This window comes from Sarcophilus harrisii, chromosome 6 (genome assembly GCF_902635505.1).
Source record: "Sarcophilus harrisii chromosome 6, mSarHar1.11, whole genome shotgun sequence".
Classification (NCBI taxonomy): Eukaryota; Metazoa; Chordata; class Mammalia; order Dasyuromorphia; family Dasyuridae; genus Sarcophilus; species Sarcophilus harrisii.
Window position 1 is genome coordinate 177,034,126 of NC_045431.1, and position 23,631 is coordinate 177,057,756.

General features: G+C 49.6%; 1 protein-coding gene across 1 annotated transcript in view; it reads left to right on the forward strand.

The window, feature by feature from the left end:
• The first annotated feature begins 3,116 nt into the window (after positions 1-3,116).
• The window catches only part of MFHAS1 (malignant fibrous histiocytoma amplified sequence 1), a 53,672-nt gene continuing 33,157 nt past the window's right edge, over positions 3,117-23,631 (forward strand). Inside the window, exon 1 of the mRNA XM_031943249.1 lies at positions 3,117-6,645. Coding sequence (XP_031799109.1) covers positions 3,561-6,645 — 3,085 coding nt within the window. The 5' untranslated portion in view covers positions 3,117-3,560. The remainder of the gene's footprint in view (positions 6,646-23,631) is intronic.

The window sequence follows — 23,631 nt, forward strand, 5'->3', positions numbered from 1 at the left end:
ATTTTACTGGTGTAGGAAATGTCCAGCAAAGAAAGCCCCTCTGGAACATCAGATGAGAAGTACTGACCATGCACTCCATGGAAATTAGAGCTTTCCTACTGTTCTGTGTAAAAGATAGTGCTTGAACCCCAAACTCCCCGGCTCGGAGGCTCGCTTTGCCAGCCATTGCAGCGTCATAGGGAGAGTGTCACATGTGAGATTAACTAACTTAAATTTGTCACGTACCAATTGACACAGTCACACCAGTGACACAGGAATGGAGAAAGCAGGTGATGGATCACCTGGAAGATCTGGCAAGGTGTGACTGATGAATGATAAGGATTCCAGGGAAGAGGACAGGATCTGGGTAAATTAGTCAAGCATAAAATTGCCTCATAAAGACAAAGGAGACCAGAATAGAGGTGATAGACTGGGAGAATGGGGAAGAAACAAAAGGAGGACAAAAAATAAGGTTAGGAGGAATGAAAGAAGGGAAGAACTAAGGATAGGTGGCTTTGATCAGAGATAAGAATTCCAGGATCCCAGATTATGGAGGAAGAAGGCATGCAGAGTAATCTTAGATCAGGGAGATTGTGGATGCTGAACCTGGAAGAGCACAGAGGCTCAAGTTGGGGAAATGGGTGTCAGCCCTTTTTGGAGCCAGCTCTGGCCTGTCTCTGGCCCCCTCAAAGAGGGCTGGGATCCTTTGAGTTCTAAATTATCTGAACAGATACCTGAATGCTGCTGTCTCCTATAATGGGGGGAGGAGAGGAGAAGAGGAAGGCCAATGTTTGTGGGCTGTTCAGGGGTCCCATGGCCAGGTACACAGCATTCACCTGAGCATGAACCATGAGTTCCTGAATAAACTGACATGGTCTGGATGTACTCCAGGCTATTCTTGTTCTCTGGGACCAAGGGAGCTGGGGACAGGGAGTATTGTAGGGCATCCAAAGAACAAAATGCCATCTGATGGAAAAGACCAGAACCCCATTCACTGGCAAGTCTCCCGAGCAAGTCCCAGAGACCCACATCTCATCTTTTTTTTGAGGAGAGCAGGAAAGAGAGAATAGAAATTATGTGTATCAGGATGTTCTCCCTTAGCCCCCAGAGGGATGGCTTTAGGATATGCATCTCACGGACAGTATGTAGGGTCTAAGAACACAAGCTTCACAGGTTCTGCTGCTGGGAAGCCTTGGAAACCAAGACTGGTAACAGACCTTCTGTTCCCTGAGGATCTGCCTGAGTAAGGCTGGCCTCTGGGCCCACTTTTCAAGTCCAGCAACTCTCTCCAAGGCCACATTTACAAAGGTGCAGAGAACTTGTAGAAGAGTCAGTAGCAGGAACATCTACTCCATAGAGGAAGGGGGAGTCAGCCTGAGTCAGTGGAATGAAGACTGGGTATGGAGGCAAAGGACTTGGCTTCCCTGGGTCTGACATTTTGTGTGTGGCCTGGGTCATTTAACCTTTGGACTAGCTGACGTCAAAGGTCCCTCTCACTTCTGGATCTAGGCTCCTGCAGCATTCTAGAGCCTGGAAATAATAAAATACATTTAGGGCATGTTCTGGGGAGAGGAAGGTCCAAGAATGGCAAAGTCCTATAAGTAAGGGCTGGCTTTGAGATTTGCACCTCCTAGTGATAAGCCCTGATCATGGCACAGACAAGGTAAGACTTTACTGCACAAAGCCAGGAAGCACTTGAACCCCGGACCGGACCTTCTGACTTTGAGGGCCTGCGGGACTCACTACACCCCCACCTATAATCTGATAAGAGGATGCAAGTCATCTGGTAGTGAGCCTCCCTGCATTTAGGGAGAGACAGTTCATCAGGGACCAAACTTCCAGGGGGAGAGAAACCCTTCTAATTTTTCCACTCAGTGGGAATCCGGGGCCAACTTTGAAGCATCAAGGAGTATTTTATTGGAGGCTGCTACAGTAGCAAGCACGAGAACCGTGTAATTTTGTTCCAAAGCATTTGGACAACTACTGTCCTGGTCATTTTGCAAATGAGCCAACTGGGGCTCAGCAAGAAGCCACATGGCTTAAGTCCTGGATTCTTTTCACCGGCCCTCTAGGAATATGAGCTTGGTTTGACAACTGTCCCTAAAGACCGTGGGAACTAAGACCGCCTGTTATGGCCCCCGCCCCCCCATTAGATGGGAAAGCAGGGATGGTCTCCCTCCTTTCTCTGGCATCCCAAGCACTTAGCACGGGTTTTGATATAAAGGAAACCTTTAATAAATGCTTTTGTCATTCCTTCCTTCCCTCCACCCATTTGTTGAGGTACAGTGGGAAGACGGTTTCTGATCCCAGTGTGATTTCTGATGAGACCCCGCCCTCTCCGGGCCTCAGTGGACTCATCAGTAAAAGAAAGGGGCTCGACTAGATGTCCCAGGTGTCTTCCAGTGCTCAGCCCTACGATCCTGCGTGTATTCGGACCTGTTGGACACTTCCGGGTCGGCTCTCCACAGTCCCCATAAAGGGATAACGCGAAGGGCTCAGGAACACAGCGCGTCCCCCTTCTCCGCCTCCCCCACCCACCCACCCCCAGCTACCGGCTGCCCCAGGTCTGGAGGGTGCATTGTCGGCAAAGGAGAGGACCCCAGCCCCCAGCTGCTGCCCCCTGCTCTGATAGCTAATGAAAGTCTGGGCTGGGGGAGGGGGTCCTTACGTCAGGTTCAGAAACCAAGGTAGGGGAAGGTGGAGAAGGGGAGAAGAAAGCCGGGCGCGGTGCAGGCTGTCTAACAAAGGACACGGGCGGGCGGCCGGTCCTGGGCTAGCCCCTCCCCGGCGGTGGGCCGCTGGGCAGATCCCGGACTCGCTCAGCCCAGCCTAGTCTGCCGGCCCGCCCAGAGGAGCAGAACCCCTTCCCCAGTCCAGGCCTGCCCCCGCGCTGGTCACGTGAGCGCCCCCCCCTCCCGGAGCCTCGGAGTCCCCAGCAACCTCCCCCTCCTCATCATCCTTTTTCTCCTCCTTCTCCTTCCCTTCCTCCTCCTCCTCCTCCTCCTCTTCTTCCTCCTCCTCCTCCTCCTCCTTCTCCTCCCCGCTTTGCTGCTGCTGCTGCAGCCGTCGCGGGGCGGGGCCGGGCGGGGCGGAGACAGGAAGGCAGCCCCGGCGGAGCAGAGGAGCCGGGGCGGAGCGGGAGCCAGAGCCGGAGCCGGGGGCCGGGGCCGGGCCGGGGCCAGGCCCGAGCAGCAGCCGCACCAGCCCCAGCGCCACAGCGGCGGGCGGGAGCAGCTGCGTCGCCAGCAGCACCAGCCGCAGGAACAGCACCAGCTTCGATCTGAGTCGGGGCCGCGGGCGGGCGGCGGGTAGAGGGCAGTGGGCAGCAGCCGGCAGACAGCGAGAGGCGGGCGGCTGACGGCTGGCGGTGGGCAGCGGGCAGCCGGCGGGGACAGCGTCTCGGCTCCGTTGCGGGCCATGTGAGGGGGGAGGATGCTCGTGGCGCCCGGCCCCCCGAGCCCCCGGAGCCTCCCCACCGCCGCCGCCCGCCAGCAGCCCCGGGCCGCTCCCCCAGCCGCTGCTCCGACGGCCACGGCTACGGCCGCGGCGGACCCGGGGGGCCGGCATGTAGCGGGCCCGCCATGGCCGGCACGGACGGCGGCGGCGGCGGAGACCTGAAGACGGCCCGCCTGTGGCGGGAGGCCGCCCTGCGAGCGCGCAAGCTGCGGGGCAACCTGCGGCAGCTGAGTCTGAGCGGGGCCGCGGCCACCGCCTCCTCGGACCAGGGTCCCGGCCCCGGCTCCGGGTCGCCCAGCCCCACGTCGGCCCAGCAGCCTCCGCCTCTCGTGCTGCCCCCCGACCTCGCCGACGTGGAGGTGCTCAACCTGGGCAACAATGCCCTGGATGAGTTGCCCACCGGCCTGGCCACCGCCCTGGGCAGCCTACCCCTCCTGCGGGGTCTGGTGCTGCGCCGGAACCGCCTGCCCAGGCTTCCCCCGCTGCTCGGCCAGCTGGGCGCCCGCCTCACCGAGCTGGATGTGAGCCACAACCGGCTGGGTGCCGTGACCGCGGAGGTGCTGAGCGCCCTGCCCCAGCTTCGCAAACTCAACCTCAGCCACAACCAGCTGGTCGACCTGCCCGCCCAGCTGGGCACCCTGGGCCACCTCGAGGAGCTGGACGTCAGTTTCAACAAGCTCCCCCAGCTGCCCGAGGCCCTAGGCCACCTGCGTGCCCTACGCACACTGGACCTGGACCACAACCAGCTCACCGCCTTCCCCCCTCAGCTCCTGCAGCTGGCCACCCTGGAGGAGCTGGATGTGTCGGGCAACCGACTTCGAGGCCTGCCGGAGGAGATTGGAACCCTTCGAGCTCTCAAGATCCTCTGGCTTAGTGGGGCTGAGCTTGGCACCCTGCCCTCTGGCTTCTGCCAGTTAGCCAGTCTGGAGAGCCTGATGCTGGACAGCAATGGGCTGCAAGCCCTGCCCGCCCAGTTCAGCAGGCTCCAGCAGCTGAGGATGCTGAACCTCTCCTCCAATCTCTTTGAGGACTTCCCCGGGGCTTTGCTGCCTCTGGCCAGCCTGGAGGAACTCTACTTGAGCCGCAACAGGCTTACTGCAGTGCCTGCCCTGGTGTCAGGCCTGAGCAAACTGCTCACCCTATGGCTGGACAATAACCGGATTCGCTATCTGCCTGATTCCATCGTGGAGCTGACGGGCCTGGAGGAGCTGGTGCTACAGGGGAACCAGATTGCTGTGCTGCCTGACAATTTTGGGCAACTCTCCCGTGTGGGCCTGTGGAAGGTCAAGGACAACCCGCTGATTCAGCCACCCTATGAGGTGTGTATGAAGGGCATCCCCTACATCGCAGCCTACCAGAAGGAGCTAGCCCACTCCCAGCCTGCAGTGCAGCCTCGACTCAAGCTGCTGCTCTTAGGCTGCAAGGCTGCAGGCAAGACCTCCCTGCGCAGATGCCTCACTGAGGGAGACCGGGAGGAAGGGGTCCGAGCAGGGAAGGGTAGAGAGAAGGGCCACCCGGGCCTGGACTCTGTCCTTGGTCCAACTTTGAGCAACAGTAAGGGCATCGAGGTGACTAGCTGGACTGCCGACGCCGCCCGGGGCTTGCGCTTTATCGTCTATGATTTGGCGGGGGACCAGAGCTATGAGGTCATCCAGCCCTTCTTCCTCTCCCCGGGGGCCCTTTATGTACTGGTGGTCAACCTGGCCACCTATGAGCCCTCCAGCTTCCCCTCCGCAGTGGGCTCTTTCCTGCATTGCGTGGGGGCCCGCGTGCCGCACGCCGTGGTCTGCATCGTGGGCACCCACGCGGACCTGTGCGGAGAGCGGGAGCTGGAGGAAAAGTGCCTGGACATTCACAGACAGATCGCCCTGCAGGAGAAGCAGGACGCGGCCGGTTTGGGCCGCCTGGCCAGCGCCGTGGACGAGGCCCTGGCTGGGGACTTTGAGCTGCGCTGCGCCAGCCCCCACGCAGCCTATTACGGGGTGTCGGACAAGAACCTGCGAAGGCGCAAGGCTCACCTGCAGTACCTCCTGAAACACCGCCCGCAGATCCTGTCCCCGGTGCTGCCGGTGAGCTGCAGGGCCCCAGCGCAGCTGCAGAGGCTGCGGGCCAAACTTCTGTCGGTGGCGGAGCACCGCGAGATCTTCCCCAACCTGCACCGCGTGCTGCCCCGCTCCTGGCACGTCCTGGAGGAGTTGCACTTCCAGCGGCCGCAGGCGGAGCGCCTGTGGCTTAGCTGGTGGGACTCGGCCCGCCTGGGCCTGCAGGCGGGGCTGACGGAGGACCGGCTGCAGAGCGCGCTCTCCTACCTGCACGAGAGCGGCAAGCTGCTCTACTTCGAGGACAGCCCGGCTCTCAAGGAGCACGTCTTCCACAACCTGCCTCGCCTCATCGACATCCTCAACGTCTTCTTCCAGCGGGACGCCAGCCTGCTGCTTCGGAAGCTGCTGCTCGGGGCCCAGGGCGAGGTGGGGAGCCAGGGAAACGGAGCAGGCGCGGCCCTGGCTGGGGAGGGCGGCGCGGACCCCCTGCGGGCCGCCCAGCTCCACCACTACGTGGAGGGCTTCCTGCTGCACGGGCTGCTGCCGGCCCACGTCATCCGGCTGCTGCTGCGGCCTCACGTCCAGGCCCCCCAGGACCTTCAGCTCCTCCTGGAGCTGCTGGAGAAGATGGGGCTCTGTTACTGCCTCAACAAGGCCAAGGGCAAGGCTCTGAACGGGGCCTCGGCGGCCTGGTACAAGTTCCCTTGCTACGTGCAGAACGAGGTCCCGCCCGCCGAGGCCTGGATCGACGGCTCGGGCGGCGCGGCGGCGGCCGCCCTCGCGGGCCAGTCCTTCGTGGCGGAGCAGCTGCAGATCCGCTACAGTTTCCCCGTGCTCTTCCCGCCCGGCCTGTTCGCCCGCTACAGCGTCCAGATCAACAGGCACGTGGTGCAGCGCTCGGACGGCAAGTTCCAGATCTTCGCCTACCGCGGGAAGGTGCCCGTGGTGGTGAGCTACAGGCCCGGCCGCAGCGCCCTCCAGCCCGACACCCTGTCCATCGCCAGCCACGCCTCCCTGCCCAACATCTGGACGGCGTGGCAGGCCATCACCCCGCTGCTCGAGGAGCTGGATGCCCTGCTTCAGGAGTGGCCCGGCCTCTGCTACACCGTGCACATCCTCTGCTCCAAGTGCCTTAAGAGAGGCTCCCCCAACCCACACGCCTTCCCAGGTGAGCTACGGGGAGGGCTGCCGGGGAGGGGGAGGACCGGGCCGGGCCTGCCAGCACTCCCAGAGCGGCTGCCTGCCGGGGAAGGGAGACGGGAGTGCGGGGTGTGCCGTTTCTGGCTTGAAGAACAGGGCCAGAAGGTGAGACCTAAGAGCCGGGAGAGACCTGGGACACCTCTCCAGCCAGCCCCCATTTTTTACCGAAGGAAACTGAGGTTCCCAGAGGGAAAGGAACGTCCCCAAGGTCACAGGGGCTTACGGAATCCCTATTTTAAGCCTGGAAGGCACATAGCCGTCATCTGTTCAGCTTCTAACTTTTACAGAAGAAATGGGGAAATCGGGACAGTTTAGTAACTTGTCCAGAATCACTCAGATATTAAGTAGCAGTGGAAAAAGGAGTCAGAGAACTTGTTCAAATCTCATCCCCAAAATTGGGCAAGTCACACTCCTGGGCCTCAGTTTCTCTATCTGTAAAAGAAAGGAGCTGACCCTGATGGTCTCAGAAGTCCCTATCAATTCTAGATATAAAAACTTTTGTGTGACCTAGGGCAAGTCATGCCTCCTGAGCCTCAGTTTTCTTATCTGTAGAAGAAAGAAGCTGGCCTTCTGGCTCTAGGACCCCATGCTCCTGTCAAGGTGTCCAGACTCTAAGCCAGGAGCTTTTTCTCCTCCATAACTCCTCCTCACCTCTTCCCTTGGCAGTTTTCCCAGGATGAATTGTTCTCAGTACCTAAGGCTGGGCCAGCATAAGGTGCAGCTCCTGGCTTGGTGCAGAAGGGAGGGAGAACCAGGGGCTATCTGTGAATGTGTTTGCTTTGGTAAATCCTAAGAGATGTGCACCCCAGATGCCCAGGAGAACTCCAAGCACTGAGCCAAGGCGTTTGGCAGATCATCCCCTTTAATCTCCCCAATTCACTAAGTGTCACAGACCAAGAGTATCTGATGTACCCTAAGCTCTTTTGACCTCAGGCTCCATAGTTTGGCATTTCCTCCTGTCTTTTCCTATAAGTTTCTGTAAATTTTGACCCCTGTGTCAAAAGGCACATCCTCCTTTTCTTCTGAATCTCAAGGAGAACCAGACAAAATGCCTTGGGTGTCTGAGCCATGGGTGAGTGGTTCCAGGAAGGGTGGATTGGGCCCCCAGGCCTGAAAAGGGATCATTTCCCCAGCATATCTGTGGGCCCAAGCCCAGAATGGCTAGGAGACTAGGCGGGGCAGCTTGAAGGTTTCCCCTGAGCAGGAAATGTTGACACTGATGTGCAAAAGGGGATTTCCTTGGTGTTCTGTGGCTGACTTTGGGGGAGCTGAAGTCTAGCTCAGTGTCTGTCATTTGTGCCATGTAGTCCTATATGACTGCTTTGAGGGGCCGTAGGTCTGTACCTGGGGGTGACAGGGTCATGTCGGGTGGGCAGGCACGTGGCTACTTTTACCCTTTGTTGCTGCTCCCCAAACCTTTGTGTGCCCATCCTGGGGAAGGAGGGAGATCTAGCCTAGGGTGACTTTGGGCTACTCCACTCAGATGGCCCGAATCCCGTCCTTTTTGGAAAACCTTTCTTCCAGGGTGGGTCAGGCAGGTTGACACTATTCCAAATGGCCTAATCAGAAACATATTTGGATCTATCCTAGCCTGTGTCACCGCTGGCCAGCCCCACCCCACCTTGTCTACCCCGCCCAGGCCTTGTTTACCGGGGCCCCCTCCTGCGGCATTGAGGGGACTGAAACCAAAGCCTTGTGCCACCCTGGGTGAAGGGTGTCCTCGGCTGAGGGCACACAAGGAGGCCACTCCTCCTGAGGCTTCGGAGGAACTGGACACGGGCGTTTCCGATGGGCTGCCCCAGATCTGAGTCCGGGCTAATTCATGCCCTGAAAAGGCCTCCAGATTACCAGTTAATTGAGCCTGTGAGAGCCTCCGTTATCTCATCACCCCAAGCCACCCTGCCTGTACCTCAATCACATTGAATTCCCTCTTGTGTTCTCAGAAGCCAGGCAAGCATTTGGTCTCTGCGCCCCAAGGGACCACGGCTTAGAGGAGAGAGAGGATATCTGCTCCCCCAGTGCAAAGGGCCGGCGTGGCCTAAATCCCTGCGGTGTGGGGACACTGGGGGACAAAGGCTTGTGAGGAAAGGGAAAACATACACACATGTATGTGTCTGGGAGATAAGGGAGGGAGAGAAAACCACTGAGAAGCCAGGCAACATGCCCAGGGAATTTGGATGGCAGGGAGAGTGTTTTGGAAAGGGGATGGGGCAGGTTAAGTCAGACTTCCTGGGAGAGGTGAACCCGAAAGGGTTCTTGAAGGAAGAAGCAGGAATAAAGGAGCCTTAGTGACTGGAACCTGGACGAGGGAGAGAACCAATTCCAGGTGTGGGAGGCAGGGGGAACAAAGGCACAAAGACAGATGGGAGGGGCAGGCCCAGTGTGGCTGAGAGGTGCAGAAGGTGATGGAGAGAAAGAGGGGAGAGTTTGGCTGCTAGCCAGGTGACAGGCCCTGGGCTGCCAGAGTGAGGAGTCGCCAACATTGGGAGATTTTAAACAGAGGGCACCCATGGGCAGAGGAAGCCTGGGATTAAGTCTTTGGGCAGCTTTGAGAATGGCATTGGAGAGGGGAAGGCCTTAGATTAGTAAAAAATTAAAAAAAATAATGTCCTGAACTGGGGTGGGGGGGTCTATGGGAATAGAGGGGAGGGGACAGGTGGGAGAGATGTTTCAGAGGTGGAGTTTGGAGGGGAGGGTGGGCAGGGTGAAGAGGGGGCAACGGAGGCTTCAAAATAGGATGGGCACAAGTAGGAAAGTTAGGGTAGTTGTATGGAGAACCCCAAGGTAGAATCGGAAAGTACTTTAGAGGTTTCTTAAAACTAGGAGTCTTAGACATCATTGGGTCCATCATCCCCATTTTACAGGTGAGGGAACTGAGGCTGACAAAGATTAAGTGAATAAGCTTCTCAAGCAGGGTTTTCCTGACTCGAGTCTCACTCTCTGTCAACCATGTCTAGATGGAGATATCTGATGGAGATTCAGGACTGGAGTTCCTGATAGAGATTAGAGCTGGACATATAGATTTGGGAATGTCTGAGTGGAGGTGGTAATTAAAGCCATGGGAACTAAGGAGAAAAGAAAAAGGCTTGCAACAGAGCCTGTGGGAGTATCCAGGTTTGAGGGGCAAGGGAAAGCTGAGGATGAAAAAAGAAGAGAGAGAAGGAACAAGCATTTAGGTAGGATGAGAAGCAAGAGAGAGCACGAGAGATGAGGGAGGAGAAAGGGTCTGAGTGGTCCCAGCAAGGGGCCAGGACTTGGAGATCCCAGCTGGGCTTGGGGCCAAGAAACTATCCAGACAATCCCCCTTAGTCCCAAGGCTGGGGGATGGGAAAGAAAGAATGCTTCTACCTCCAAAAGAAGGAAACCAGCTGCTAAGCAATCCGATCCCCTCATTTCCTGAGCACCTACTATGTGCTGGGTGTAAAGACAATCCTGGCTCTAAAGGAGCTTATATTCAACCTGTGTAGAGAATGGGTTATAATATATAAAAGAGATATAGCTAGCTTTATTTATATCCTTATTTTATATATATAAATTGATGTTAATATATGCATGTATATGCATTTTAGGAGGGACAGATGGCTTAGGGGAACCAAGATTGGTTTTCTATAGATCCTAGAGAATGAGCTAAGTGTCAGTGGAAGCTAAGAATTTTAAGTGGGGAAGAGCTTGCTAGAGCATTAACAATTAGGCTATAGGTAACCAATAGACGTGCTTGTTGGATTAGATCATAAGGGGTTTGGGATGTTGGCCATTGCACTGACCAGATTCCCTTCCAGTGCCCTAATTGCAAGCTTGGGCCCTTTTCCTCCTTGTTTTTCTTCCCCTTTCAGACCAATGACCTGTCTTTGCAAGTGTCACTGAGTTTGCACAGAGAGAAGGGACTTTTTCTAATGGGACTTTTGCAAGAGGAAAATAAACATATAGTTGAAAAATCCTAAAATAACAAGGTTGCTGAGGTGGGAGCAAAGCATGAATTGTCTGCACAGTTCTGTGCATGGATTTCTGCCTCGTCTGCTCTGGCCGGAGAGCAAAGGGTGCCCTCTCCTTTCTGTAAGGCTGGAGAATTTTCCAGAGCATTGTGAAAGATAATTGAGTAAGGAATTGTAGAAAGGGAGCAAGGACTTCTCTATTTTCTGTTAAAGCAAGGGTATGCCAGACCAGAGAAATTTATTGGAACCATGCTAGGCCAGACCTACATCACTTATTTCCTTCTGTGCTATTTCCAAAATAATTGTCATAATTCTCACTCCTCTGGGATGGGGGAAGAGGTGTCAAATGTTTAGATGCAAAAAAAAAAAAAAAAAAACCAGCAAAAAACTTTTATCACATTCATTGTCACAAGAAATGACTCTTTGGGAGGGGAAAAGAAGGGATACAGAGGAACATTTAAAGGGTGTATTACAGGAAAACATTTAGAAGGTGTATAAACAAAAGAGATCAATAAATATTGATTTTGTTTTGAATGTAGCAACAGCTGGGCCTACAGGAAAAAGAGCCTGGATTTGGAATAACCTGCTTTATTCCTTGCTTTGCTAACAATAATTGTAATCGTCATATTTCCAATAATCAATGGCTGATACCTTCATGGTGTATTCAAGTTTACCAAGTATCTTGCTTATTTACCCCATTTGAACCCTGCTTTCTAGATACTCCTTTTAGTGAGTCAATCCCCTTGTCTTGGCCAAAGGAAGGTGGTAAAGGGAACAAGCAAGTATTAAGTGCCTAGTGTGTGTCAGGTGCTTTTTTTTTTTTTTTTTTTAAACTAAATAAACCTCCTGACTCTCTCTTGGAACCATTGTTCAGATTCCTGACCATGTCTATCTCTATTAAAACCCCCACAATAACAGTAGCTTCCATTTATTTAAGTGTGTAAAATAAATGTGTTTGATTTATCAGGATTTGGGCAAGAGCTCTTGTTTTGGGATTCTAGTTGTGATTCTGCTTTTAGGATCTTAGATAAGTGATCCTTGTTGTCAGGGCCTCGGTTTTCTTGTCTGTAAAATGGCAGGTGTTTTTCCAGCTTTGAATCCAGAGGACCTTGAGGGAGTATTCCCTTGGGATACTTGTGATTTCCTTGGTATCTAAGTAAGGAACAAAGCTATTTCCTCTTGCTTATATTTTCAGCAGAAGGCAAGACAGGTCCCGGAGACTTAGTTTTTAAAGCTTGGTGCTGATCTTAGGACTGGGCTTGCTGTCTAGGGATCGGTGAGCGGATCCCAAAAAGGAAAAAGGATGCTAAAAAATAAGTAAGCTAAGGAAGGGCTCTGCCCCTTGTCTCTATTTCTTATCTGAACCAGAATGTGAGCTTGGGTGTGACCCACCACCTCTCTGGGTCTCTGTAAAACAAGAGAGTGGGCTCCCTGGGGGCAGGGTCCCAGGACAGGTGAAACCCCTACCAATGCCAGCAGACCCTAGGTGCACAGTCTAGACCCTGCTCCTAGGTTCCCCTCTCCCCTACAACTACTACTCCCTTTTTTCCCCACATCTCAGTTATTTGTGAGTGGGCTCCCATAAATTCTTCTGGGTAGGGAGAATTAGCTATATTAGAAGAGAGAAAAATGAATTACTTATTATATTTGGAATTGGATTACATTTATACAATAGCAATGTGGAATAGTGGATCAGGAATCTGGTCTTAGAACCAGGAAGGTCAGGATTCAGATCTTATCGTTGATACATCCTGGCTGTGTAACTGAGCACCTCACACAACTTTAGTGCTCCCAGGAATCTCCCTATGTCTATTAAGTTTCACGGGAGGTGCAATTGTCCTGAACTGGTAGAGGGAATTTTTTCCCCTGGGGTTCCCTATAGTATTGACCTTGCAGGTCCAATCCCTGTCCCTATTACATTCATACTTATATTTGTCTTGTCACTCGCTCTAAATTCGTGCTCCATAAGGGCAGGAGAAATGTCTCAGACAAACGTATCTTCTTCAGCCTCTGAGCCAGGATTCTGGATTCGGAATATGCTTAAAGAATTTCTATTGGTTGAATGGAATTTTTGAAACTTTTAGTTTCATTGAATTATCAGTTTTATTTTATCTTTTTTTTTTTTTTTTTGTAATAAGGGTTGGCTTGAAAGATGAGAAGAGGTATAGAGGGAAAAGTAAGAGATGTCAAGATAAAAGATCGATAAAGTCTATTTTTAAAATGCCAAAAAAAAATCTGCTGAATAAATTCCACAGAATCAAACCTTCCCTGAACTCCCAGACAGCAAGACCTTCCCCCTGCTAAACTTTGCTCTTGGGACTTTGGGTCAAGGTACCCACTTCTTGGGTACTCACTCCCTTCTACTTTGCATGGGTTTTATTCGGAACCAAAGGGTCCAAAATCCCCACCTTCCACTAGGATGCAAGTTGCTGGAGGACAGGATGTATGATCTGGAAACTCCTCCCTGCCCCCTATCTTCCAATTCCTGGCCCAAAGTCCAGATGGAGTAGTTTTCCCCCACATTTGTTGAATGACTAAATGTAGACTTGTTGGTAAGGAATGGAGCTCTCCTTTTTCCTTCCCCACCGGCGTGCACACTGAGCTTGCTGGGTGCCCTGGCAGTGCCCTTCTGCTCCTTCTCCTTCCTGCCCCTCTCCCCCACGGTGCCCCATTCATGAGGACAGAGCTGATTGTTTTTCCTTTCCCTGAATGACTCTCTTAGTTTGACTAATGAAGCAAAAGAGGTGAGGGTCTCACTCTGTTTTCATTTCACTGGGGCAGAGTCTGTCCGCTGCTGGTGACCTACAAAACAGTTGCTGCCCTCTTTCTGCAGTTCCCTAAGGGCTGTTCAATAGACACTTTCCCCTCTGGTTTCATTGACCCCGGTGCGTCTGGGATTTAGATGATACTCTCCCGTCTCATTGACATTTACCACCCTGTTCTCTTTGCCCTGTATAAGTGACTATGGGGGCCCTGGCTGGGAGACCCCGAGATTGCTGCAGAACCTTGGGGAATGGCAGCAGTTTAGGTCTATGTAGCCAATCTGAAAAGGGCTTAGCAGAGGTATTGGGGTGAGGAGAAAGAAGGCCAGCCCCCCTGTGATGGAATTCATGAACCAAAGAAAGTTTCAAAGTGGTCCTCAGTCTCAAGAAGTCCCTTGGCTTCTGGAAGTTTGGCAGGAAAGGGGACAAGATCTTAGACCTTGGTCAGGAAGGAGTGTCTGCTCCCAAAGTCTTCAAGAAGTTTTAATGTGTTAAAAAAAAAAATGTGAATTTGGGAAAACAATTTATTTCCAAATGTGATACACTTGTCCAATGTCCATCACAGAAAGACTAGATCACCTCAACCTTGATATTCCTCCTGGAAATGAAACTGGAAACTAGAAGGAGATTTCATTTGTTCTTCTAGGAGAGTGGGTTTTATGGCACGTCTGTCCAGGCAGTATTGTATTGCAATGGTCCTGAGAGGAATATACCAAAATACAAAAGTAATTACAGTTTATGACGCTGCTGCTGTTAAAAAAAATTTAGAGGTAGAGAGTGTGACAAAGAGCTGTATAAAGTTATCTAAAGGTAATCAAAGGACAACCACCTTCATTAGTGACTCCAATTGCAAAGACGGGTAAAGAGCAAAAAAGCTGCATTGAAAAGCTTGATTCAAGCCTAGCACCCTTATCTTCTGGATGCTTTATTCTGACTTCAAGAGTCAGGAGATGCTGATGGGCTCAGCAGGAACCCAATAGCTTTATAGAAAATGAAATCATTTGGATTCTAAGTGACCTTTTAACAGAGAAAGGAATCATTTTGAGATCAGCTGTCCACATGAGGTTAGACTGTCAGCTTATTAGAAAAAAATAAATATTACCAAATTGGAAGAACAAATATGTTTAAGTGATATATAACTGAAGCAATTCTACCTGACCTATTTAAATGAGGGAAATGGGAAACAGGTAAAATAGCTGACTGTCAGCGTTTTCTAGGGAAGTTTATGCATTGTGAATCAGTCATCACAACAACAGGTGACTCTAGAAACAACTACCTTGGTTTTATTACTAAGAGGTCAAAGAGGACAGCCCAGAGTGTCACTAATTTTGAACATAAACTCATTTGCAAAAGCTGATGGAGGAAGGTCATACACAATCTTGCCCCATAAAAGCAAGAAATCAAGGAAGAAAAATGAAATTTACAGAATGCTTGGGGAAAAACTCAACTAAGCTAAGTCATAAAGGACATTTATTAAATGTTTGCTAAGTCCAGAGCCTGGAGAAATAGCATAAGCAAGCAAGACTGTTCCTACTCTCAAGGAGCTTACATTTTAATGTAGGGAAACAATACAGAAAACAGAGCTAAAAAAGTGAAAGGGCATGGAAACAGTCAAGAAATGTTAAAGAAGCTTAGTTCTAGGCAGGTCAGTAGTTATAGACTGATTGATACAAATTAAGTATGTGTTAGGAGTAAAGTTGTTGGGAGGCTTTCATGCTAAATCCTCCATCCCTCCATCTCTCCATCCCTCCATCCCTCCATCTCTCCATCTCTCCATCTCTCCATCCCTCCATCCCTCCACCCCTCCACCCCTCCATCTCTCCATCCCTCCAGTCTCACCCTGTGATTAGGCAGTACAGCATATTCTCCCCCAAGAATTGTACAGGGAAGCCTTGTGAAAGCTTTAGAAAAGACAATAATGAGAAGAGAAGATGGGTAGTCATGGAAAGGAGAGCAGGGAAACAAATAGACATCCCCCGGGTTTCACCCATATTCATACAATAACAAGAAATCCAGAGGAGTGCCCCTGGTGCATTGGGAGTTCTGTGTCTGCAAGTATCAGTAGACAACAGGGAGCTATGAATGGATGCTTAGATGGATGGGAATGAACTCATCTAGACAGTGTTATGGAGGATGAATGGAGGGTGGTGGAGAAAATAGCGGTAGGAAGACCTGGGGATAAGGAGTCATTCCTCTCCTGGGTTCTCTGGTGGGAGCCCTCTCAGTCCCCAAGGATGGCAATGGGATCCCCTGGAATGGCAGGATCCTGCCCCCTCCATGGCAGCTGCTGCAATGGTGTGACTCTGGCTAGGGGCCCTTTCCTTGCGTGGACTGTGCTCAGCATCCAATAGCTCCGGTCGGTCTGAATTACTTTTTAGCACCTTCTCCTGCAAGGCAGGATTCCAGCCAACTGAACCTGGAGGCAGTGAGGGAGGGAGTGACTCACCTCCCTGGCAGGTCCTGCTGCAGCATCAGTGCCTGGGGCCAACGGGTCTGAGCTTGCCAGGACAGCAGGGAGGGGAAGAGAACACCAGGCTTTGGATAAAAGCAGACAGGGAGGGACATGGGGGAGAGACTGTGCAGGAGGAAGACCTCTGTGAAGTTTCAGAGGCAGAGACAAGGCTGAGATAGAGAAAAGGAGAGAGAAAGAGACAGAAAAAGGGAAAGAGAGAGACAGACAGAAAGATAAAGAGAGGAAAAAGAGAGGGAGACACAGAAAGAGAAACAGAAAAGAAAAAGACAGAGAGAGAGGCAGAGACAGAGAAAAAGAGACAGAAAAAGGTAAAGAAACAGACAAAGAGAGGCAGAGAGAGAAAGACAAAGGGACAGAGAGAAAAAAGAGATGCAGAGACAGAGAAAAAAAGACAGAAAATGGGAGAGAGACAAAGAAGCAGAGAGAGACAGAAAGAGAAAGAGACACAGAAAAAAGAGAGAAAGGAGAAAGAGAGGGAGAAGCAGAGACAGAGAGACAGAAAAAGAGAAGAAAGAAAAAACAGACAAAGACAGAAGAAAGAGGCAGAGAGAGAGAATGAGAGGCAAAGAGAGAGACAGAGCACTATTCTTTGGCTCAAGGGAAATCGCCTGGTGATATCAGTAGAGCCAAAGCGAGTCTGTGCAGGAGGACTGGGCTTTTCCTCTTTGGAAGGCTCCATTTCCATACCCAGGCCACGGGATTTCTTGTCCCTTAGGAACGCTGGAGAGGGAGCTTTGGCTCGGCTGCAGGCTGGACTAGAAGCCTTTGGTGTCCTCTTGGGCCTGGAATGGGGTGATTCTGTGAGCAGGGGGTGGGCTGAAATGGGGACTGGTGGTCTTGAATTAGAAGACACTGATCCACAAAACCCAGAAACCCCCTTCCTCTTTCCCTCCAAGCCCCACCCCTAGCAGCATCCCTGAGCCCACCTGCCCCCTTCTGCTTACTGGTACAGTGTACAGGGGGCCAGACTGGGGAGGGGACAGTAGGAGCCCACACTCTCCCCAGGGTTTGCTGGCGGTGCAGCTGCATTCTGGGGGACTCCCTGCCCAAGACTTTGCCTGGAGAGGGGCAGGTAGTCCGGCCCCAGCCCTGGCCCCTGCCAAGGCAAGCCTTGGCCCGAGGATCTGGCTCGGATGCCCTCAGTGCCTCCTGAGAAGGCTGCAGCTGTTTCCTCTGCAGAGGGCGGATTGCCTGTACCTGGCAGGCCCTGCCAGGAGCCCAGAGCTTACTGGGACTCTCCCTGGAGGAGACACACGGCCCGTGAGAAGGATGGCCTGCCCTTGGGAGAGCTCAGAGTCTCACCTTGAAGCTTTGCCTTCCAGCTGGGACTGGGGCTCAAAGACAGACTGACTGGGGCCTCCTGGAGAGAGTCTCTTGCCCAGCTCGGGGACCCTGGGCTGAGCGATTTCAGGGGTCCTCTCTGACCTTGGAGCGATGGGGCTGCTGCTGGAAGGTCCTGGTTTCCCCAGCAGGGACTGCAGGACCTGGCCACAAACAATGGGCCAGCTGGCTTCCCAGCTCCCCATGGCCAGCCTCCCTAGCTGCTCGGCCAGCCCGGCCTCTGCTGAGAGATTCTTCCTCTGTGAGAGGATCCAAAACCTTAGGGCCAGGACAGCCATCCTTCTCCTAGTCCTCTCCCCACTGGGAGCTCCCATTAGGAATGGCAAGGAACTGGGCCAGCTTGGCTGAGGAAGTCCTGGGGGGCTATGGAAAGGTAGATGGAGTCCTCCCCACCTCCCATCTGGATTATCCTTAGCCTCCCAGCTGACTTCGCTCCCCTGCTCTCACAAAGGGCCATTCCCACAGCACAGACCCAGCCCTGCTCCATACCACAGTGCATGGCTCCCTATTACCCCTGGGACCAAAAACACATTGTTCTGTTTGGGATTAAGAGCCCTGGCCAGTCTGGTTCCAATCTACCTTCTAGTCTTGCTTCCAGGCCTTGCGGTACATGTGGGACTGGACACATCTCCCCCTTCCTTACCTTTGCACGTGCAATCCTGCAGTGCCCTCCTGACTCACTTCTCTCTTAGAATCCTTCAAAGCTCTGCTCAGGGGTGCCCTTGTCCTTTAAGCCTTCCTAGATCTCCTGGCTACTGATACGTTCTCACTCCTGCCCCTAAAATACATCGAATTTACTTTATATGTGCTTTAGTAGGTGTTTTATATGTGCTTTTTTGTATTTGTTATCTACCCTAGTAAGTGGAGCAGGAATGATTCCTATTATTATCCTCTCTCCCACCAACTCTTTTGGGCTTGAAACTGTCATTTCATTAGTATAAGAAACTCCCAGTATGGAAATTCCCTCTACTGACACAAATAGGCAGTTCCCTGGTAACTTGCATCTGAAACAACTTCCTCCATTGGGCAGATGAAGATCCGTGCAAAATAAATCCCAAATGTTGGGGAAAGGGCTTGAGCCAAAAGCTCTGGTTGCCAGAGGTAAAGGTGAGGCAGGGGCACCTTTCAGGTGCGGGATGTTACCTGTACAAAGTTACAGGGGCAGGAAATCATGTTGCCTACAGGGACAGTGGTTATCTAGTTCAGCTGGAGCAGAGGGAGTGTGAGGGAAAGCAATCGGCTTGTGAAGGGCTTTAAATATTTTATCCTTGCTGTAGTCCTGAAGATTTTTGAGTGAGGGAATAATCTGTCAGACCTGGGCTTTAGGAACATCAGTTTGGCGGCTTTGGGGAGGGGGACTCAGGGAGGGCAGTGTCCCCAGATAAAGGGGAAGCTGCTGGAGACTTCCAGACCCCCGAATGGAGAAAAGTCCCCATAATGGTAGGATGGGGAGCTCTCAGGCACAGCCTTCCTTATCAAGGCTGGAATATCTTTAGTCATGAGATGACCACGGAGTTCCTTCCCTTGCCTTTGGTTCCAGTCCATAAATCTTCCAGCTTCTTGGGCCATGTGAGAATTGGGGCACATTGGCTCTTGGGGAATTTCCATGTGAATTGTGGCTCACTGGAGGAAGAGGCTCTGATAAGCCCAGAAACCAGAGCTCCATTTGTGACTGTGTCCATTTACCTTGCATGGTGAAATACTGGTATCTAATAATAATATATAATACTGGTGTATATATCTATATATAACATATTAACATATATATAATGGTATATAATAATACAATTTTTTATTATTTTTTTTATATAGGATAATTCTGGTTTTAAATAGGATGATTCTATTGCTTCTCCCTTGCAGACTCAGGATCCCTCCTGGGATCTGCAGGTAGAAGGGACCAGACCATAGAGTTCCTCATTTTATAGATGGTGCTGACCCAAAGACCTTTATGAGTCATGTTGGGAGAGAAAAATCGAAACAAAAGGGGAAAACTACGGGAGAGATTAAAAAGCAGAAAGAAGAAATGAACATAGCTATCTATGTCCGAGGAGGCAGGACAGGGCCCTCAGAACAAGGCCAGACTAAGATGCTGCTAGCTCTCTGGACTCCAGATTTAGTGTCACTACCGCATAACATGTTCTCTGCAAAGTAGAGCAAAGTCACTGCATTTGGGACTTTGAAGATTTTTCTTGCTCTCATATGTAAGCTTATTGAGTCTCTGAAGAGGTTCTTGATTTGATTCAGTGGATTGAGCCCCCCTCATGGGGTCCATGTGGGGTTTCAGGACAAGACAAGTGTAAGAAAGGCCTTTCTTGCTGGGGGGAGCTTCTTTGGGATTTCTGACCCCAGGTGGTTTGCTTTCTTGTGCTCATGGCTGCCTATAATTCACAGATATCTAGCACAGAGACTTGGGTGCAAGAAAACAAGTTCTGCTCCTTTTTGGTACAGCTTCCCAGATCCAGCTCCTTTCCCCGATATCTGCCCAATCTAGAAGGAGTGATGGGGCAGCTCTGCCAAATCACATGGTATTTTTAAAGGTCCACCCACAATAAGTAGAATCTTGTTGTATACTTTGTACCTTTCGTCCAATTGCAAAACTTTCAAGAGGTGACCTGTTGTAGAATCTGAGCTGCAAAACCCACCTGCCTTCTTGGATTTTCATCATCAGAGCTCTCAATACCTGTGTAAATTAGGTTCATATTCAATGAGATAATATTTGTAAATTAATAAATTCTTGTTCCTTCCCCCCCATCCTCTCATTCATAAAGACGTATTCATGATAGGAAAGGAGGTGTGTAAGCTGGTGGTTATGGATCAGGACTTTTTCCTTGACCATCTTCCCCAGTACTAATGCCATCCATTGTTGTTTCCAATCATTAATTATTGAATATCCTTCGAGGAGGATTTGATCTCTCCCTGCCTGAGAAATTGTGAGCTTTAAGCATGGCCCTCCTCTCACAACACATTTAGAACTGAGATTTCTGGAGCTAAATATGGCCCGTTCCTTATTATTGATGGAGAAGGGAAGGCAAGGAAATAAGAATTGATTCATCCCTGACCTCAAAGAGTTCCCACTCCAATGAAGAAAGTGCATAAAAAGGGAAAAGTGAAGTGGGGAGGGAAAGCAAAAATAGTCATGGTGCTTGGTCCTTCTCAGTGGTTCAGAGATCTAAAACAATCCCAATAGACTTTGGACAGAAAATGTCATTTGCATCCAGAAAAAGAACTAAAGAGACTGAATGCAAATCAACACATGCTATGTTCACTTCTTCTTTCTGTTTTTTAATCTCTCCCATAGATTTCCCCTTTTACTCTGATTTTTCTCTCCCAACATGATTCATAAAGCAATATGTGTTAAAAATAAATAAAAATGTAAATCACAGAAAAAAAGGTCATGGTGCCTGGAAAATCAGGAACAAAGCCAGGAAGGGAAGGCAGAATTAGAAGAAAATAATTTCTTTTCTTATAGAAATCTTCACAAATATTTCCCATTTTTCATCTTTTTCTTGTTCTCCTTTCAATTTTAACCTAAAATGTTCTTTGGAAGATCTGGTTTTGTAGTTCTCAAACCAAGATTTCTTTTTTTATACATAATAGCTATTTATTTTTAAAAAATACATGCAAAGAGAGTTTTCAGCATTCACCCTTTGCAAAAATTTGTGTTCCAAATTTTTCACACACCCTCTCCCCTAGACAGCAAATAATCCAATATAGTAAAGATGTAAAATTTCTCTAAACATATTTTCACATTTATCATGCTGTACAAGAGAAATCAGGTCAAAAGAAGGAAAAGTGAAGAAAAAACAAACAAACAAGCAACAACAACAAAAAAAGTGAAAATACTATGTTGTCCCATCAAGATTTCTGTCAATTTGTTTGTTCTTCTCTTGCCTCTTGTTATTTGGAGGCAGTTAAATGATGCAGCAGAGAGAGAACTGAGTCTAGAATCAGGAATACTAGCTCTGTAATCCTGAGCTGGTCACTTAACCTCTGTCTGCCTCAGTTCTTCATCTATAAAATGAAGATAAAAATAAGACCACCTAAGGTTGTAATGAGGATAAAATGAGACAATATTTATAAAGTGCTTTGCAAACCTAAAAGTACTACATAAATTTTAGGTAGCTTTATCATCATCAACATTATTATTTTATGAGGCTTTCCTATTCATGATGTTCTACTACCTCCCCAATGGGACTTTGTAAATGCATTTTTATTCTAAACAAATGTTCTTTTGACTGCTCCACTTTGCAAGGAGTTCAAGCTTCTAATGGCTGAGATATATTCTAGGCTCTCCTGACCTCCTTATTGTAGGAATTGCTTTATATATGCTGTACATCCATGTGAAAGGGTAATGGACTGTGTTAAAATCTTTTCCCTTTTTTTGCATCAATAGTTTGTTTACATAGGTCGTCAGAGCTGCTTTCATTGCAGATCATGTCTTTTCATTTCTATTCTGCTGATCTTGATTATTGGGCTAAGAAATTGCTGATTGAGCACTGACCTCTAGTTCTACACCACCCCTACTTTAGTAACCATTCAGTTACAGTTCTGGTCTGTGGACAGCCCATTCAGCTGTCCTGGGATTGCCATGTCCAGCATTTCCTGTGTCTTTCTCGAAGAAAGTCTTCATGATTCATAGATGGGAAACTCCCATGTATCACTTGATTCCAACTTTTTTTTTTTGCCCTCCCTACATCCCCTTACACTGATATCAGTGACTTTTAAGGTCTACCTGGATTTTATAGAGGGGGTCTCACCAGGATTTCTATAGCATTTCTCTGTCTCTTTATTCTTGGGCGAAAACTCTGGCAAGTAAACTGTCATTATTTTCACAGGGGTCTCTTCTCAAACCTTTTCTAGAACACTGCTATGAACACTGGCTGATTATGGGCTGATTGATTGTATGATTATATATATCATATGAATATGTGATTATGATTCATGGAACTAAGTTTCTTGTTGCCTTTGAATACACAATAAAACCAGCTCCAGAACCATTAGTGCAGGGTAAGGAATTACAAATACAAAGAATATCATATGTTGTTTTCTGTCAATTTGTTTGTTCTTCTCTTGCTTCTTATTATTTGGAGGCAGTTAAGTGATGTAGCAGAGAGAGAGCCGAGTCTAGAATCAGGAATACTAGATTCCTGAGAGACATGATTGATAGAGGAATGGTAGGATATTTGATGAGCATTTCCTATGTTACTTGCAGTTATATGTGCAAGCACCAGGCTAAATGCTAGGGATACACTCCGAGCAAAAATAAAGGCAATTCCTGCTCTCAAGAGGCTTACAAACCTAAAGAGGGTTCCAAGTGTGTGTGCTGGGGAGGAGAGTGTAATATTAATGATGGCATGGCTTGGGAAATGAATGACAACCTGGTCCTAGGCAAGAAAAGATGAAATTTATCTCTCAGAGATCACAATGGTTCTAGGAGAGACATGAATAAATATAGAATAAAGCCAATAGAATCAATTAAACAGTGAGTTAAATAGTGAGCTTCTGTAAAATGAACTAGAAAAGGAAATGGCAAATTATTCCCAAAAAATCTTTTCCAAAAAAACCCCAAATGGGATAACAGAGAAATAGACACAATTGAAAAATGATTTAACAACAATAATTGTGTCTAGAGAATCCAATATATTAGAAATATTAAATGATGTGGCAAGATTTAACAGTCCGTGTAAATGGAAAGAATAGAAAGGGAAAAGAAACAGTGGATACTGCGTCGTTACCATCGCTGAACTTGGCCCCCAAGGAGAGGAGGAAATGCATTAAGCATCTTCCCTTTATGCAGAGGTGGGGTTTATGAGTGTGCAATACTGCATGCATTGTCATATATGGTTTGGCTGCTTTCTTTTTCAAGTCTTTGTTGCAAAGGAAAGGTTGGTGAAAGATAGATTCAGAGATGAAGGTGGGGTGACTAATTTTGTGATCTCCTTGATTTAAGACCCTCAGTAGCCATGAGCTACAAATTCCTGATCTCTTCTGGTTTCTTTAACAGCAGTCCCATCAAGATGGTTATAATTGAACTCATACAGTGTTAGGTTGACTCACTTATTGGACAAAGATCTCTCATTTAGGGCACCAGTTGCCAAACTAAGGCTTAAAGATTGTCTAAAAATGTTGCCCTTTCCCACCATCATGCAGAGGCAAGGAAAGGTTTTGTATTTTTTACGGGTCCCTAGTCAAAGAGCCAAGCAGCCAATCTAGGAGAAAGGAGTGATTGTCAGCTTAACTGGTCCTTGGAAATCAGACTTCACATGGTCTGGGACCATCCTAGGCTTTCCAGCTTGGCTGGACTTCCCCAAGCTTTGGCCAGAACGGCTTCACTTTGAAGAACCCTGGGCCTCTCCCTGACAAGATGCAGCATCGGAACAAGGTTCCAGTAGGTTCTGGCCATGGTCCACATCGAGGAAATATATACAAGAACCATGGAGATGAGC